The sequence below is a fragment of the Pelodiscus sinensis genome, chromosome 4, assembly GCF_049634645.1.
Source record: "Pelodiscus sinensis isolate JC-2024 chromosome 4, ASM4963464v1, whole genome shotgun sequence".
In the NCBI taxonomy this organism is placed as follows: domain Eukaryota; kingdom Metazoa; phylum Chordata; order Testudines; family Trionychidae; genus Pelodiscus; species Pelodiscus sinensis.
Genome location: NC_134714.1, coordinates 84,858,813 through 84,877,786, shown reverse-complemented (window position 1 = coordinate 84,877,786; position 18,974 = coordinate 84,858,813). Strand labels below are relative to the sequence as shown.

At 47.2% G+C, this 18,974-nt stretch overlaps 1 protein-coding gene across 7 annotated transcripts in view; it reads left to right on the top strand.

Moving 5' to 3' along the window:
- Positions 1 to 16,375, top strand: part of PACSIN3 (protein kinase C and casein kinase substrate in neurons 3) — a 30,683-nt gene extending 14,308 nt beyond the window's left edge. The window contains exons 2-12 of one of the 7 annotated variants that reach the window (XM_075927660.1): positions 5,144 to 5,216; positions 6,893 to 6,993; positions 7,457 to 7,613; positions 8,476 to 8,711; positions 9,117 to 9,272; positions 9,998 to 10,173; positions 11,442 to 11,562; positions 12,071 to 12,204; positions 13,077 to 13,142; positions 13,674 to 13,761; positions 16,047 to 16,375. In XM_075927660.1, the coding sequence (XP_075783775.1) occupies positions 6,940 to 6,993; positions 7,457 to 7,613; positions 8,476 to 8,711; positions 9,117 to 9,272; positions 9,998 to 10,173; positions 11,442 to 11,562; positions 12,071 to 12,204; positions 13,077 to 13,142; positions 13,674 to 13,761; positions 16,047 to 16,058 (1,200 nt within the window). In that variant the 5' untranslated portion in view covers positions 5,144 to 5,216; positions 6,893 to 6,939 and the 3' untranslated portion in view covers positions 16,059 to 16,375. Of the gene's footprint in view, positions 1 to 5,143; positions 5,217 to 6,892; positions 6,994 to 7,456; positions 7,614 to 8,475; positions 8,712 to 9,116; positions 9,273 to 9,997; positions 10,174 to 11,441; positions 11,563 to 12,070; positions 12,205 to 13,076; positions 13,143 to 13,673; positions 13,835 to 16,046 lie in introns of all 7 variants that reach the window. The other 6 variants (XM_075927659.1, XM_014579646.3, XM_014579648.3 and 3 more) reach the window with 6 other exon arrangements.
- The last annotated feature ends 2,599 nt before the right edge of the window (positions 16,376 to 18,974 follow it).

The following is an 18,974-nucleotide window of genomic DNA, read 5'->3' as shown; positions in this document are numbered from 1 at the left end:
GCTATTCCTTCCATGGAAGGGAGAGGAAGGGGAAATTCCTCCACTTGGTCTCCTTTGCCTACAGTGCTTTAGCCTTTATCTCTGGGAAGCTGTATGAACTTTCTAGGGTCAGCCAGTCTTGGTTTAAACCCTGTGGAGCCATTGGATTTAGAGGATGGAATTGGCTTGTAACCTGATAATTAGAGGCTGGAGATGACCAAACACAGAAAAGAAGCCAACCCTCTTGTACTGAAACAGGGTTGTCATTCTGGGGGATCACTTCCTCTGCTTCTCTGGGGAAAATGGAAGGTGAGCTAGCAGCTCCTCCACAACCTTTTACTCTCCTCATTGGGCCTCACATTCTGATATTTGCCACTCAGTTTTGCTCCGGAGGCAGGAACAGCCCTGACATAATGTGCTCTCTGGTGCTGAGACCTGCTTAGATAATGCTGCTGGGTAGGAAACCTCTATCTCAGGCATGTCCAAAGTCCGGCCCGCGGGCCAATTGCGGCCTGTGTTCTGGTTTAATATGGCCCCACAGGTAATTTGGCAATATCTATCTTTTATGGCCCCCAACGAATCCATATGTATTGAGATGAATACATTGTAAAATCTCAGTTAATGTCAGTTGGTCTAAATCAGTTATAAATATATTTGGACTCAACATATATACTTGGTGTTATGTTCCTGTTCATATTTTTTGAACTTAAAAGTTGACAGACAACCTTTATTACCAATAATATGTAATGTACTTTACAATGTTCCTGACATATATTTCAGCTTCCTGGATTTTTTTTCATCTGGCCTTCAGATATGAAAGACAGAGTGATTTAACACCTGTTTAGATTTGTCATCCATGTGACGAAATGAAAAGTATGCCGTTTGCAATAAACTTTGCATAAACTAGTTAATTTGCATTTAATTTTAATGGTTCCAAGAATGTCAGGCAAAATGGTCGGCCCTCACGCATGTTCACTTCATCAAATCTGGCCCTCTTTGAAAAAAGTTTGGACACCCCTGCTCTATCTGAAGAAACCCTGAGCACCTCTAGCACCTTCTTATATCTGAGATTCTTCAGGCACATTTATCTAGCTAGCTGGGGTAGCTAATTGTGAGAAGAGGTTGTATAACTCAGGCCACGTCCTTGCTGTAAAGAGGTTTTTGAAATCCCTCTTGATTATGGGGTCTAACTCTGGTGGAGAAATCTCCATATTTTTCTCCTCTCCTACTCAGCTGCTCGCGGGAAATCTCTGATGCCCCCTGCATGTAGCTTTCTTGCTGCCAAATGAGACAGTCCTGGTTAGTACTCTTGCAGGAGCAAACAAGGCAATATGTAATTCTCTTCCAATACAGGTTGAACCTATCTAACCGGGCACCCTCAGAACCTGACCAATGATGAACCAGAGAATTTGCCAAACCACGGGAGGTCAATATTGTCTAGCTGCAGCAGCATTACAACTTACAGGGCTGGTAGAAGACATTTAGGGGTAAATTAGAGCTAACCAACAGCACAGAACCCTGAGAGCCAGGACTGGTGGCTGTAAACAAACTTATGGGATTACAGGAAACTTGGCCACATCTATGATAAGCAGACATCCAGCTAAATAAAATCATGCCAGACCACAGATGGTGCTGGACTGGAGAGGTTCAACCTGTACTGGTGTGTAAGGGAGGAGAGAGAGACAGATGCATTTCTTTTCTTGACCCCACCTCCCATTCCTCAATCCTGATCTTGTACAGCCTTTGCTCTTTCAGTACTGCTATTGCCTCTGCCAAGGAACCTGGGTTCTGATCTGCATACCCCCTTCAGTTCTGATATTGTGGCCTCTCCTCTGCCATGTCCACAAGGAACTCTGCTGGGACCACAAAACTAATGTAATTTGTATTTAAGACAGGCTTGGAGTCTCTGTTGGTGAAATGACCCATAACAGTATAGCCAGCCTCAGACATTCTAAAATCATAAGTTTGGTTTTGAAATGTTTTTTAAAAATGTCACTGTTGTGTGCTTGGGCCAGGGTTTTTAAGCTTTATATCTCAGCTACCATGAGGCTAGGACCCCTTCAAAATGAAAGCTGTGAATCTCATGTAACAATCTTACTCCAGCACCTGGGACTCTAAGAAAATGCCAGCTGTTCTAAGACTTACAATCAAGTGGCAATAGTATTAAACTATCTAACAGACTATCCTTCTGCTTCTAGTTTGTATCCTTCCTTCCCCACAAATAAAATCCCTGCCCACCACTCCTCAAAGCCACCCTAAAGATTCTTCTACATGGAGTTTGGGCTGGCTTTGCTAACTTACCAGCCTCGCAGTGTAGTACATAGATCTACAGAGAATTTTTTTTTTATTTGCTAGTAAACTTTACTGACGGACCCTGCTTTCAGGCTGTTGGCCAGAGCAGACAGCACACATGATGCTGTAGGAATAAGCAACTTGGAGAGCAAACCTTTTGGTTACCCTGGGGCTCAAGGTGGCAGTGGTAGCTACTCTTTTTTCAGTGTTTGTATTCATTATAAAGTGTTTTCTCTAAGGCTGCGTCTACACTGCAAGGTTTTTGCACAAAAATCTGCAGAGTGTCCACACCTCAAATGCACTTTTACGCAACTAAATTGGCAGTAAACAGAGGACTTTTTCTATTGTAGGTAAACCTCCTTCTATGAGGCATAACTCCTTTTTGCGCTACAGCTATTGCGCAAAAAGGCAAGTGTGGACATTCTGCAGGGAAGGGAAAAAGCACAGGTGCTCTGACGACCATTCTGTGAGCTTTCTTGTGCATGAGCATCCATGTGGTATGGATGCTCTCTTGCACAAAAGCACATTGCTTTTACGATGCGCTTTGAGGTATGGATGTGTTCTTGCGCAAGAAGTTTTTGCGCAAAAACTCTTGCACAAAAGGCTTCTTGCACAAGAAGCCTGCAGTGTACACGTAGCCTAAATGTCTGCATATGGGGTTATTGTGACCTGGTGACTGACATGGATTCAATGTGTAGGAGCTCTAGAAAAGGCTCATACCAAAAAAGGTCCCTCTCATTTCCTGACGTGTTTCTCCTACAGAAGTCCAGTGGGTCTGTCTTGGTAGGGCATATGCTTCTCCAGCAGAGGCTTGTGCCTTAACCCAAATGCCAGCTGCTTTGCGTTACAATGCCTATTATTTTTGCTGTTTAGGCATTGTAAATCCAGCTGGTTTTACGGTTCCAGGATCAGTTAATGACTCTGGCAGATTTAAAAAAAAAAAAATCCTTCCAACTGATAAATTGAACATATTTGATGTAAAAACTGTAGAACAAATGAACCCGGGTTCTCTGTGTCCTTTTTTGACTGGCTTCTCCCTAGTGGAGCGTGGCTGCTCCATAGCACGGGAAACAATTTTCAGCCCCACCCCCAAGCTGTCATGCAGGGTAGTTAGTCAGAACTGGCAACCAGAGTCTGAAAACATGTTTGTGATTCATTCCTCCCTGGGTGCTGGAGGAGGATTCAATACTCTCTTTAAAAGTACCCTGAGAAGGATTTTTTTTTTTAAATTGGGCTTGTGCTTCTTGCTCATTTATGATGAATAGAGAAAGCTGGGGATATGGGTTAAATATATATGTTTTTAATTGCTCGTGTGCTACCTTTAGAAACATCAGGAGTGTAATGTCTCATGGTATTGGAGGATGACTAGGAAGTCCCAGAAATATTTCCTCTGAGCTCTACACTTTAATACAAGAGGCAATGACTCTTTAACAAACACTTTATTTCTCCAAAAATATAACTTGATGGATGGTTACCACCATGACTCAAGTTGCCACTCATCCCACTCCCTCACCCCTGCCCTTCTCTGCCAAAGATTCATGTGACTAAAAATCCCCTCCCTTCTCAGGTGCTGCAGCTTTCATTCTGTTGGCTTTTGGGTTATCTCCACTTAATTATTTCTCAGCCATCATAGCCATCTAGCTTCAACAGGACATCCCTTTCTAACAGGAAAATCAGTCAGAACAAACCAAGCCAAACAAGAAGAAATGTTACTACCACTTGGAGTACTAGTTCCTTGTGAGGGGATTGTCTCCATGTGTGTGAAGTACCTATCACACTGGGGTCCTGGTCTATGAGTGGGGTTATGGTTAGTGCAATAAAATGTCTATCACTTAGCTCTAGAGATGTGAACAAGTAGTCGACTATCCAATAAGAAAATACTTATTGGATAGTCGACACATTAGTCAATAGTCACTTCCTCCACCCCTTGCTTCCTTTTTCAGAAGAGGAAGGGATACATCAAAGTGGCAGCACCACGTGGAGCCTGGGGCCAGACCAGTTGGAGTCGGAACGGTGGTCCCGCTTTAAAATTTTGTGTGCAACCCAGAGCCAGCCAGAGACCAACCAGGGCCAGCTGTACACGGTGTTTCAAAAGTGGCAGCACCACGTGGAGCCTGGGCTCAGCTAGGGACTGCCCCAGGCTCCATGCAGCATTGCCTCTTTGAAATGTTGCATGGAGCACTGGGCCAGCAGGGGACAGCTTGAGTCCCCTGCTGGCCCTGTTCTCTCTGCAGAGCTTTCACCTTTGAAGTATAGCCACAGCCCTGGAGCTGTTGCTACATTTCAAAGGCAGAGGTGCCCTTATTGACTAATTGACTAGTCAATGCAATTTGCATTGACTAATCGATTAGCCACTTAATCGAAAGGTTACATCCTTGCTTGGTTCTTTTGGCTTCTTGTTTCTCCTGCATTGCATGATAAATTGCACGAGGCTTAATTGAAAAACCAAGTGCGAGCAGCAGTGGGGGGAAGCTAGACAAGACATATAGGCTGTACTGCAACAGAAGGGAGGACCAAGCTCAGTGCAGCTGCTGAGCCTGGGAAACCTCATTTAGTTTAGTCCATTCCAGCAGTGGGTTGTTCATTTGCTCAGCTGTTATAACGGCACCTTTCCCGCACGATGCTGTCATGCTGCTCTGTTGCTTCTATTTTGAAGTCTCTGAGAATGGATCTTGTGACACAGGGATTTGGCATCTCCTCTCTATGCTGAAATGTGGCACCTTCAAAGATGGAGAGTGGCAGCAACTGCTGGGGGGTGCCCCTCCTTTCCTTGAGCATAGAGAGAGACCCAGGTTCCTCTCCGAGTACTGTTACTTGTCAGAGCAGCAGGGTCTAACTGTCTGTGCATCTCTTTCCTCGCCACCACGTTTAGAGGACTTGGACGAACCCAAGAAATCACTCCTGGCAGCTGGGGCTTCCACAGTCCTCATTCTTCTCTCTTTCAGGTATGTAGTTACTTTGTTGCTGGGCACAGGAGTAGAACCAATGGACTTGTATTCATGCAAAGTTCTTTCACTTGGTATGATGACTGGCTCCTCTAACTGTGTTTCCTAGAGGATAGATGGTTTGGGGGAAGTTGGAACTTTCTTGGAAAGCCAGAAGAATTTCCTTGATGCACCTCTACTACCCTTCATGTTATCTGAATGTGTTGCTAGGCAGATGGTACTTAACCCTCTCCTTGGTTCCCTCTGTGTGTCTTCTGAAGTCTACCAGGGACTCTGCTTTCTGGTGAACCACTCAAAAAAAAAAAAAAAAAAAAAAAAAGACACTGAGGGGTCATGGGGAAACCTGGTCTCTTGGACTCATCTCAGGCTGCTTCTGCTGTGTGAGTATTGCTTTGGGGCTGGCAGAGTGAGCAGATACTTTTCTAGGGTGTGAGGGAAGCTTTTTATAACTGGGAATGTGTAAGAGGAGAAGAGCAGCAGCAAAGCATGCTGATCCTATATTAACCAAACCTGGGATATGTCTGTCTATGCTCCTTTCTCCAGTTTCCCCCTGCCTCTCCCAAAGGGTGGTAATGCCAGGATCCTTATGTGACAGCAGTGCCAGGATCCAGTCTCAGCCAAAAAATTACATATTGGGCTGAATAGGAATTGTTAGTGACAGTGTATAAGTTTGGGGTGAGATGGGGCCTCCGTCGCTGTCTGCACTAGATTCCTTGTGCCCAGCACAGGAATGTGGTGACGGAGACTGTGGCGTGACGTGAGCATTGATTACCCAGCTGGGGTGTTCCCAAGAAAGTGCTGCTGCGCAGAAACCTAAGCACATCCTTGAATCAATGGCACTAGGTGTGGCTATGATTCCCTTCCCATTCCTGCAGGCGGCACCCCATTCAGGACATGCCTTCCTGGTGACCATCAGGCTTTGTTTTCTCTAGTCAGTAACTGAAGTAATCCCTTAATCCTCCTCATTCTTTTATATTGGGACACCAGAGTCATCTCTCTCAGTACAACTTATTTTGAGAGTTTCATTGCTGAGCATGCTCAGTAGTTCAATGTTTCTTCCTCTGACGATCTTGGTGCGAAAAGAAGCAGTCTCTGCTGAGACTAACAGTGCTGGTGAAAGGTGCTGGCTTTACCAGTGTCTCCAGGACAGGTACAGCCTGGGTGGTAGCAGGGCCAGTTTCTTCCACAACATCCCTTCCAATGTGTCACTGGCTTCTCTTGAATGGATCCTTTCTAGCCAGGAGAGGAGTTGAGTCTATGTTTCCTGTTTTAGTTCTGACCTCCTGGCTTGGAACTGAGCAAGGGAGTTGGTCAAGGACAGTGGTGCTGTGATATGGACATTTGCCCGCTGGCAATTGGTCGGAACTCACTCAAATCCCTTCCATAAGTGTCTCTGAGCAATGTTCCCTCTAATCTTTTTCTATGCAGGTGCAGAGTAATTTTTTTTTTTATTTTTATTTTTTGCACCAAGGCATGTGTGAATGTGCACCACCAGTAGAAACAAAAACTTATCTGTGGCTGCTCTGCTAATCAGCGGGGCGGCATTGGAATCTCGCCTGATTGGCCGCACAAGTGCACGGCTTACAGAGAATGCCAGAGAATGTTGAGTTGTCAGGCTGGAGCGTGGCTCGGTCCTGGATATTGTCATGCTACAAATGGCTTTTCTCTCTTTCCAGCTGCATTAAAATCTGCAAAAATTCTTTGCTGCAAGAAAACCAGGGTTATGTCATCAGAAGATGATGTTGGTGGAGAGGCTTCTGGGGGCAGTTTTTGGGAGGTAAGAGGAATCATTAGGAGGGAGGGCAGTGTCTATTATGTATCACCCATAGAGTTAGGGCTCAGTTCTCAAGCTCTCTGGGTAATAAGCTATACCCCTGGAGTGAGAGGAAGGGAGAGAGAATGACTTGCTTTTGGGATTGGGGTACTGGAGAGGGACTCAGTAAAGTGTATAGCTCTTGGTGTCCAAGAAAGATGGTCCCTTCCTTCCCAGAAGCTACTGAGTGATGCCTCTTGTTCCCCACTGGTGTTGATTTCAGGTCTAGATGAATATGCAGCCAGAACCTCTCTTTAAGCCCTCCCAGAATACATTCACTTCCTCCTGTGGAGGCACTCGGTGGGGTCCTAGCCAGGCTGCTAGCCTCAGCAGGACCTGCCCTAACTATGTGGTGGCCTGACCTGCTGACTCTGGCTCTTAGGGTGGGTGGGTGAGTTTGAAATCAGTGCACTGTCTGCTCTTTCAGGCTGGTAACTACAAGCGGACAGTGAAACGTGTGGATGATGGGCACCGGCTCTGTAATGACCTCATCTCCTGCTTCCAAGAGCGAGCCAAGATTGAGAAGAACTATGCTCAGCAGCTAACAGAGTGGTCCCGCAAATGGAGGACAGCTGTGGAGAAGGGTGAGGAAGGCAGACTGGGGTGGGCACAGGTTTTTGGGAGAAGCTCTCTGTTCCTAGAGCACCATCTATTGTTGTGGTTGGGGTCCTCTGTAGGAAACAAGCACACCCATTGGACAGCATGGAGCTGGATCTTGTGTATTCTTTCCTAGCTCAAACCAAGTAGTTCCAGAGGTGCTCTGTAGTTCCTTTCTGGGCACCAGTTCTCTGACCCCTGCAGGAAAAGGAGGCTCCCTCTGCATTTCTAAGTGCTCCATTACAAAAAAGTTTGCCATTCTGGAAGGGGGAGATGTCCCAAACTTAGTGCTGGAGGGTTCAGCTTTCATGGAGTGGTGTACAAAGGAAGACCTGTAGCCTGGGAGGAGAGTACAGGGACACACGTGCCTAAGAGTATCTTATGGCTGGTAATTGGCATTTGGATCACAAGATGGTGGAGCCTTAGAGATGGTGGAGCCTTAGAGTGTAACAAGGAATTAGGGGGTATTAGAACAGATGTTCGAAAGTACCCACTAGTCTGTGACACTGACTCTAAGCTCTAGCCAGAAAGCTGCCATTGTTGACCTCTTCTAAGCTCGAGTCAGGCAAAGCCCCTGAGGAATATTTTTGTAGGGTCCCATCCTGCACTGATTGGGGCAGGACCAGATTAACAGTTAGGGTTGTTCATTGCTAATACTTAATTCTGCTAACTGTAACACCCAGTCCTTCCTCTCTTTCCTGTCTATGCAGAGAACAGTCCACATTGTCTTGAATGCTGGTGGTGGGCAGAGATGTCTTTTGTATGATGAGAGGTGGCTAGTTTCTGAACTTTGTCCCCATATCAGTGGACATGGGGTTGTAATGGCCACTTTCCTGTTTGCCTCTCCAGGCCCTCAGTATGGAACCCTAGAGAAGACCTGGCATGCTTTCCTGACTGCGGCAGACAAGCTGAGCGAGATCCATCTAGAGGTGCGGAACCATCTCGCTGGTGAAGATGCAGATAAGATCAAGGCCTGGCAGAAGGAGGCCTACCATAAGCAGATGATTGGTGGCTTTAAAGAGACTAAAGAGGCAGAGGATGGATTCCGTAAGGCCCAGAAACCCTGGGTGAAGAAGCTGAAAGATGTGAGCAAGGAGTGTGTATAAGGAGGAGGCGGCTGGGATGCTGGGGCTAGACATTTTTTGCCTGGAGTGCACTTTGGTTGGGTACACTTTATATAGGTCTCTTTGGCTGTGAGGGTTGGTTCTGTTAGTTGAGACTGACTCCTGGCCCATGGCAGACTTGCAGCCTTCCTTGGTGCAGATCTATCTGGGGCTGGTAGGCCGGGCTTCCTGTGGGTGGTCTGTGACTTCAGCAGAGGACTTCCTGGCTGCGTCATTCAGTGGAAGCCAGACTGAGCTGGCCTCTGTCCAATAGCAGAGGCTGAAAAACATCTACCAACCCCCTTTTTCCTCCCCAGCAACACGAAAGGGGCAGGGAAGTTTGCACTGGGGCACATTGCTATGTTTTTACAGAACTACTTGTGTTAGGTGGAGACCTCTAAGAAGAACTACCACGCAGCCCGGAAAGATGAGAAGACTGCACAGACACGGGAGAACCATGCCAAGGCAGATTCCTCCATCTCACAGGAGCAGATACGCAAGCTGGAGGACCGTGTGGAGAAATGTTCACAAGAAGCAGAAAAGGTGGGTGAACCTTATGTAGACTCATACCATTTAGGGGTCCTTATACTGGTGTGATGCAGGGACAAGAGACTCAAAATGTCTGCTGGCTTCAAACACACTCACATTGGCTCCTGGTCCTACAAGGTGCTGAATATTCTCCTTGGTTGCTCATATCAGTGGAAGGTGAGGGAGTTCAGTACCTCATGGGATTGACCTATGGCTACTCAGGTGCTGGTGACAGGGGTCAGGCAATGTACCTGTTGCTGTATAACAAATAATTTGAGGCTGCTTCTTGAAGGCTCTGGCACAAGAGTGACCAGTATGTGTGTCCAGCTGAATGCTGGGTTGTAGAGCTATTCTGTGGAGAAGAGGGCCAGAGAGCTGTGTGTGTCGATCTCCCTCCTTTCTCCTTCCACCTCCAACTGGGGAAGTCGCTGCCACAGGAGAAACTGGAAGGGGGTCAAAAACATCAGGGGTCTCTGACATGGCAGGAACACGAGCTTGACTCTGGGGAGAAAGTGGCTTGTCTGGGTACCACTGATGTTCCCCAGGTCCTATACTTAGCTGTGCAGGGGAATGTGAACAGGGTCACCTGATGAACAGGAGAACAGGGGAGGAAGTTCTTGGGTACCAAGGTGTGTGTGTTTGGAGCAGGGGGGTGGGGCGAAGGTCAGAGAGGGTGGAGAGCAGGGAGTTGGCACCAGTGCTGGTTGGTTTATGTTTGTTCTTCCTCCCAATTGCTGCAGTGTAAGGATCAATATGAGAAGATGCTAGAGGAGCTAAACCGCTACAATCCCCGCTACATGGAGGATATGGAACAGGTGTTTGAGGGCTGCCAGGAGGCAGAATGCAAGCGACTGTGTTTCTTCAAGGAGATGTTCCTGGATCTGCACCAGCACCTCAACATCTCCACCAATGAAAGGTACTCGTCTGTTCATTGCGCCCTGATCTGGGACAGGGGGTGTCTGCTCCACGGCCTCTGGGGAAGGAGAGCATCTGGTGCCTGTTGGGGGGCTTGTGCCTATTTCCCCTTTTAATGTGTCTAAGTGAATATCTGTGGTCCAGCCACATCTTGTCTGGTTTTATTCAGAGAGGGCCTCGCCTCAGTTTCTTTCTTTCTCTGATTCTTGAGGAGTCCATCCTTCCTACCACCAAATACCATCTTGTGGTGTGAGTCTTTAATCTGTTTTCTCCTTCACTTTGAAGTGAAGGCTGTTTAAATATCTCGAAGACAGATGTGAGGAATAAGCGGCCCATGGGCTGGATGTGGTTTGCCAGTTAGCCCATGGTGGGCCACCAGACACTCTATTTTACCTGCACATCCACAGTTATGGCCACTCGCAGCTCCCATTGGAAGCAGCGGCCCAGCCTGTGTTGCTTCCTGTCACTCCCAGTGGCCAGGAACAGCAATCCACAGTCAACGGTAGCGACAGGCGGCCATACCCATGGACATGTAGGTAAATAAAGCATCTAGCAGCCCTCCAGGGGCTAACTCTGCAAACCGCAGTTGGCCTGTGGGCTGCTTTATTGCCCCAGCTCTACGAATGTTTATGGTGCACCTGAGAGCTCAGGCCCATCCCCAGGCTTCAGAGCTTGAGCTCCAGCCTGAGCCATTGTGTCTGCACAATTATTTTTAGCACACAAGCTCCACTGACACAAGTCAGGCTAGGAGATTCCCTCCTATGTGTGGGGTAGACATACCCCAACTCACTGCTCCACAGTCTCTGAAGACCATCACCATCCCATTCCCTCCAATGGCTGGAGACATTTAACCCTTTTGAGGAGACATGAGCCAGGCGGTTTGACTACAAACCTCATACTGTGCAGGGGAATGAGGGAAGTTGTTGCAGCCTCCCAAGAGAATTTGTGGGCAAGGTCTAGGAATGTACAAGTCAAACCTATTTCCCTGGTTTTCTTCATGGGATTCTGCTTACTCTTTTCAAGCTCCAGCAGCAGGGTATCCAGGCCATCCATGCCTGTGAGACAGGCCAAATGGCTCTCTGCGCCATCTCTGAGGGGGATGATGTTTCCATGGAGCAGGATGTGTGTGGCTTGTGAAATGCTGTAGGGTTAAAGGCCTCTAGAATCCTCAGTGATTCCTGAAGAAGGACGATGGGGAAGTGAAACAGAGACCTGAATGAAGCTGTGCAGGAATTTGCTCACTGATGTTGGTTCTGCTTCTGATTGCAGTTTCCATGCACTGTACCGGGATCTGTACCAGGGAATCGTGGCTGCAGATGACCAGGAAGATCTGAAATGGTGGCGCAACACTCATGGGCCAGGCATGGCCATGAATTGGCCACAGTTTGAGGTAGCATATCCCTCTAGAGTGCATTTCTGCATGCTGCAGATCTACTTTATTGAACTTGTATGCTCTGGATTCCCCCTGCTCTCTGAGCCTCTTCCCACTGGAAAAGGCTCAGCCCCTGCTCACCTGGGATCATGATGTTTGCACCTTTCTTCTTTCTTAGAGGGTACAGTATTGGAAATTCAACCTCTGTGGCCATTGGGGAGAGGCCATTCCAGCTAAACTGCAATCATTCAGGCTTCCCCCTCCCGCATGTGGTCAGGGATGAGGGTATATGCTAAAGGTAGACACATACTGCATATTCCATCTTTCCTCCACATTCCCAATCCTCAGGCATGATCCTACTGGCTCAGCATGGCTCTTATATGACAGACTACTCTATTGTATTGCTTAGTAATTAGTTAAATATGGTGCTTTGTTCTTGGGCTCCCTATCTTCCTCCCTGGCACTAGAATAAACTGTGTAAAACTCTCTGGACTTAGGGAACTGATGAACCTTTCCTTCTGGGCAGGAATGGACCCTGGAAACCCAGCGGCCAATCAGCAAGAAGGAGAAAGGCAGTAAAAGTGCTGAAGATGTGACCCTGACCAGTATTGTGACCACAGGGGATGGTCTCTCTCAGACCCCTCCACAGATACGGCGAGGGTAAGGGTTGCATCTTGGGACATACTGGAGAGGAATAATCATGCCCTGGGGCATGAACTAGCTGTGCAGATAGGAGTCAGTTTTTGTTTTTTCTCTCCCTCTTTTTTTTTTTTTTTTTTTATAATCATTAGGCTGGAAATTGGTGACCTCAAGCAGTGTCCATGCCTGTACAACTCAGAGAGATGAATTGGGCAGAGAAAGGGGCTTGCTTGGAGCATTTGGATGGGATACTGGGAGGATCTCTTCTGCTGTCCACATGCAGTATCATGGTGGTGCCAGGGCTGGGACCTTCCTCTCCTATTGGCCCGGCTCTGTGCTGAGGTCTCTTCTGTATCCCATCGTAGCAGGGGTCTGCTTAGTCTGATTCACTGATGAGCAGGATTCTGCGGAGGTGGGGGAGGAAGCTGGTAGGATTTTGCCTTCAGCTGCTTTTTATCTCTAAGAGATAGAAAAAGCCCATGAAAACTGGAAACTAGAAATCTTTCCCCGGGTACACCAGCAGTCCCAGATGTTTGAACAAGAATTTCTTCCCTAGATATGCATCTTATTTCCCATGGTCTAGTGTGGGTGCTACATGATCAAAAGTTGACAAGCCCAAGGGTGACTGACCATTTATATGGTTCAGATAGCTACTTTCTCTTCCAGGATCTTTAGCAAATGAACTGGAGAATGGGGAAGGGCTTAGGAGGTCAGTCTCCTATGGTATCCACTTTATTCCTGCTCAAGAAGACCTCGTCTGCTGGTATAAATGAAGCCTAGAATTGGACATGGCAGGGAAGGGAGAGAAGGAATTGGAAACAATGTAGAGCTCTTTCCAGGAATCTGACCTTCCCCAGTCAGCTGGATTCAGGGCCCTATTTGCCAATCCACAGGTTTTCCTACCAAGCGGAGCAGAACAGTTTCTTCTATGACACCCTGAGGGCATCAGCCTATGTGAAGTTAGTATGGAACATGACCTACCCCAGAGGGTGTCTGGGCTCAAAGTATCTGTCTTCTGCTCTTCCTTTCTCCTCTGCTGTGGCCCCTGAGTTAGGGAGATCAGCTAAGTCTGCGTGGGGGGGGGGGAGGGGATTATAGCCTCCTTTCTCTCTCATGGGCTGTTTCCAGCTGAGCATGTTTTGGAAATACCCAGACTTCCTTGTGTTAGAATTGGCTTGGCCTGTTCAGGGTGAGGCATGTTTGACTGGGGTTGGGGCTTGAAAGGGAGGATGCAGTTTGGACAAGTTACCCACCCCCTGAGGTTCTGCAATTTTCTAGGCTGCTTTCAGCCAAATCTAACTTGTCCTGGTCTCTCTCCTTCTTGTACACCTCCACCCTCCTATCAGGCCTCTGTTTCCTCTTGGCTCTACAGCATTGTCATGGGGCTCTAGGATGGTGCAGGATTCAGATGGGGAGGCACATAAGAGTCAGCCCTGAGTCTGAAATGAGCCTGTGTTTGTTTTGTCTCTGTTTTCTCCTCAAACACGCAGCGGAGGCAAAGAGGATGTGTCGGAGTGGTCCGATGATGACACTCCCAGAAAATGCTTGGATACCAATGGGCACGAGGAGGACATAAAGGTACCAGGCGTGCAGGTGCGAGCGCTGTATGATTACACAGGACAGGAGGCTGATGAACTGAGCTTTAAAGCAGGTACAAAAGCACTAACCCTTTTGCCACTACCACTTGGGCAGATGGTTGGAAACCTCCCCCTGTGAGATCTGGATAGCTCCTTGGGATCTGTTCATTGTCTTTGCACACTGCTCCTGGAGAAGGGCATAGCACTGGGCAGGGCAGTGCCTCTTTGTGCCACTCTGCTCAGTCAGGGAATCAGCAGGGCTCATATTGTGGAGGAGGCACGTAGCAAGGCATTCACAGGCTGCAGATAGAATGTTTCAGGGTGGGTGGGTGTGTGGTGGAAACATTGAACAAAGACATGGAGGGTGGGGATCAGACAGTCTCCTTGCTGGATGTATTTCTGAGCATTTAGCAAATGTTGCTCCCTTGGGCCAGAAGTGTGAAAATACTCTCTTAACCTTTCCCTGGGAACTTACAGGGTGAGAGTTTGGGTGTCCTTATAAAGTGCCTTTTTCTTGCCTTTTTTATAAAATGGCCACAGAGTAAAAATGTTAAGAAGTGGATAACTGATTAATTGTGTAGTCAATACAATTAACTGACTACATGATTAGTCGATAAAGGGACCTGCTGCGTTTCTTCAGTTTAAATGTAGTAGGAGCTGGGCACGCAGGCAGCCCAGCTCTTCCTACATTTAAACTGCAAAGCTGCAGCGGGGGTAGATCCAGGACCTGGTGCAAGCCAGGACTGAGCAGTCCCAGCTCCCACCAGGTCCTGGATTGCTGCACCTCTGCCTCCCTTTTTAAGCCAGCTCCCCCTAGCACCAGTTCCCGCTTTTCCCACCCCTTTGCTGCCTCTGTATCAGAAGCAGCGGGGGGGGGGGGGAAGGGGAGCAAGTAGTAGAGGAGTGACTCAACTACCCACTAAGCCTAGGCTTTAGGGGGTAGTCAACTATCCGCTTACATCCCTACCCCAGAGAGCTATTTTGTGGGAATTTAAGTTCTTGGCCGACAAACTGAAGTTAGGTTAGCAGGAGGAAGCTCTAGAAGCTACCACCTAAGGCATGAGTGCCTTCTGGGACTGGAGCAGTCAGTTTCCAGTAGATGAGAGAGAATGTTGGGCCCTCTCTCACCACCTTAGCTGTTAACACTTTGCCAACTCCTCCCCAATCTTCCAAGGAGCCATCTGGATCTTGGGAGCGTTTCTAATCTTGCTTGCATTGACTCGCTTGCAGAAACAAGACTCCTTTTTGTAGGTACTAAAATCCCTGGCCCCATAAGGGTCTGGTGCATGAAGCCATCATCTGTGTTGCTGACTCATCACTTTTAGATTTCTTGGCACTAACTCACGTACTGGCTTAGTAGAACAGCTTTAAAGCAATCTCAGCAAGAAGGTGGATCAGGATCATTTACCCCAGAGGACATGGTAGATGCAATTTCTCTTCCTGACCCCTGTGAGCTGGGAGGAGAAGGAAGGTAGCCAGCCCAAAGGCCCCAGCTCTCCCTCCCAAACAACAGCTCTAATGCAAACCAGTTGGTCCCATCAGTGCTGGGATTAGCTCATTCCACCAAGATGCTGCTATGACCAGCATGCATCAGTAGGGCTTTATTCAACCTGGCTTGCAAGGTGACTCCCCCCTCCCGCATCCCCCCAGTCTCTGAATTGGACAGTTCCATAATGGCAGTCAAGTTTCCTTGTCATGATAGAGACAAAGGATTTGTCTTGGTGGAGAGTGTCCCATTCCTTCCCTTTCCGAGAGTGCAAAGCTGGGGAAAGGAAGGAGAGCCTTGCCTGGATAATCTCTGTGGGAAAATTAGCCCATTCCATAGCTTGCTGACCACCTGGGCTTTGGCCAAGTGAGCATCTAACAGCTACAGCTCAGGGGTTTCGCACTAGTCCTTCCCGACTGCATCGAAGGAGCCTTGTGCCAGAGAGAAGTTCAGTTCCAGCACTGAAACTTGGGAAAACCAGTGTTGCCCATGGGCCTTCTCTTGATCTCAGGTACTGGTCTCCTTATCTAGCAAAAATAATGCTTTGTGAGAAATATATCCTCCTCCAAGAGCTCCTGCTGTAGAGTTGCATGCCTGCAAGATGGTTCTAGTCCAGTGGGAAATATTGAGATGTGTTGTGATGAGATTAAGATTAGACTTGGTTGCTACATTTCACCTGTCTGACATTGTGACAGGAGGGTCATACCCACTTGCCCATAGGGAACTATCCAGACACTTGGAGGTGGGCACACTCTCTTGACTCCTTTTCACTGGCGAAGCTTGTGCTGTTTCTTCTTTAGGTGAAGAACTAATGAAGATCAGTGAAGAGGATGAGCAGGGCTGGTGCAAAGGCCGGCTTAGCAATGGCCAGGTTGGACTCTATCCCGCTAACTATGTCAAAAGTGTGGTGTCATGATTGTTACACTCATCCTGAGGGTTGTGTCTCACCTATATACCAGCATCTCCTGCAGAGGTCACCAGGTCACTGCTAGGCCCATAATCCACATCAACAGCATGTGCAGCAATTTCTGGACTCTCTGGGGACAATTATTACTTGTAATCAATGCTTCATTTTAAAATTCTAGAACTGTAGGGATTTTCTAATAAATAAAAAGAGATTGAGAAAAGACTTCTGCTGTGTCTGAGCACTGTAGAAATTTGGAGGTGGAGGGAAGGGTCTCCGTGGCTCAGGGCTGTTCTTAGGATTGATGGGGCCCTACGCAGTAGTATTAAACTTGCACCTACATGACTGATGGCAGCCCTCCAGGGGGAATTTTTTTTTAAAGAGGTGGTGTGTTGTTTTTTGTTTTTTTTTATTATACTCCTCAGCAACACCCTAATGAAATATTTTAAAGTACGGTCCCGTAGACTAACACCGTAAGGTCAGAAACTGACAGCACATACCTGGGGTTGGCAAATGCCTGTTAAATGGCTTCATTACCACTTGAATGGCTCTTTCACAAGTTCAGTGTTCTGCTGCTGGGGGGTTGTCTTTGCTGCCATGGAGATCGATGCCTTAGCGGGTCTAGTAAAGGAAGGAAGATTGACGGGGAGCCTTTCTCTCATTGACCTCCCACTATGGGGACAGCATCAAAACTCTGCTTAAGGTACTCAGTTATTTATGTAGCTGGAGTTCTGTACCTTAAGCTGACCTTTTGGTTTTAGTACAGACCTGCCCTAAGCCTGGCATACAGAGCCACGGAACAGGGCTAAAAAGAGGTGGGTGAATGGACATTAAGACCCAGTGATTTCCCCAAATTTTTGAGTGCCCTACACAGTTATGTATTCTGCATATTGGAAAGAATGGCTCGTGCTGGGATGGACCATTGGCACATACTGCTACCTGGCTGTTGAGGAACACCCTCTCACTTGCCCTCTATGCTCCTGTTGGTAAAATTTGAGAGCTCTTGGATCCACAGTTGCTTGAAGGGTGCTCAGTTATTAAGCTTCTCTATTTAGGAAAATTTTGTCTTCAAAATTGCAGTAAAGAAACCTTAGAGTAGCTTCTGTTTTGAACCCTTTCAGGTTGCCATGGGTATGACCCTGAAAAAGCCTTGGTAGGTTTGACTCCTCTTCTCAAAGGGACTGGAAAGTCAAGAGTCCATGGTAACTGTTCTCATCTGCTATTACCTTTCAAATAGGGATGTTAAGGGGCAGGTAACTGACTAATCAATACAACTTGTATCGTCTACATGATTAGTCAATTAGGGAAGGTGCTCTGTCCCAGCCCCCACCGCTCCAGAAGCTAACCCCACTGCAGCTCTGCAGTTTAAATGTAATAGGAGCTGGGCATGCAGGCAGCTCGGCTTATACTACATTTAAACTGCAGAGATGCAGTGGGTGTCGGTCCTGGATAGTCGCAAGCCAGGAGAGTGCTGGGACCACTGTGGCTCTGCTTCATGGCAGCCTCCCATACCTCCACTCCCCACTCTCCTCCGATAGAGATAGCAGCATGGGGAGGGGGCAGGTGGAGATGGTGCTGGGGGGAACCAGCTTTTAAGCCAGCTTCCCCCAGCACCGGTTTCTGTTCCCCATCTCTTGCTGCTTCTGATACAGAGGCAGTGTGGGGTGGCAAAGTGAGCAGTTGAGTACTTGACTACTTACATCCCTACTTTCAATACCATTCACCCTGGGTTTTGTTGATTCCTCTATGGACTGCTGCTGGAGTAGTTGGCATTGCTTGCGTGGCTCAATTCTACTTTCTCTTCCAAAGACCCATTATGGTGATTGCCCAAAGGGCTATCCCATGTGGAACATCTTGAGGTTCTATTAAGACTCCCATCCTAGTCAATATTTATGCTAGACTGAGATGGGGGAGATGGTTGGACTACAGTTTGGGTTACAGTTTGGGATATATTTGGCATTGGAAAGTATTTCTTTGTGCAGTGTTTCAGGTGTGAAAATGTACACTGATAATCTTATACATCATGATCTAAGGCAGTTCCGCTCCTGAACTTCAGAAACAACTCTAAAGGTGACTGGAAACCTTTAGAGGAGAGGAAGCGACTAGTCAACTAGTTGCTCACATCCCTACTACGTATGAATGTGATAGAAGCATCCTGGACAGGAACAGAAGATGAATTAGAGGGAAAACAGGCCCAGGATAAATCCTATAAACAAAACATATTAGGTCATGAACTTGCAGGGGTAAAACTATGAAGTGGGTTTTACCCACAAGAGTTCATGACCATGTATTTGTTTTTCTTGAAGGTGCCGCAGACTTCTCATTGTTTTTAAAATTACTGACTAAGCATATGTCTACACTACAAGCTTATTTTGAAATAAAGCATCCACACTACAGGGAAGCCTCAAAATTAGTCTGAGGCAGGCTCCCCTAATGTGGATGCACTATCTCAATGTAGAGGCCCAGGAGGCACTAGGGAAGAATAACTTAGAATAGCCCTGGTGAGGAGCTATTTCAACATAGCAGCAGTAGATCATCCATACACATCTTCTTCCAAAAGAACTTTTTCGGAAGAGGCATTATTCCTCGTGGAATGAGGTTTACCAATGTTGGAAAAAGCCCTCCATTATTTTGATTTTATTTCAAAATAATGCAACTGCTATTTGGATACTACTATTGTTTTTCTGGAATAGCAGCCATTATTCCTGAATAACGGTGCAGTGTAGACACACCCTAACACAGCTATCCCTTTAAGACTTCCTACAAACAATGAGTAATCAATGGAATAATCTATTCTTTCCAATTGCATATCTAACTTATATGG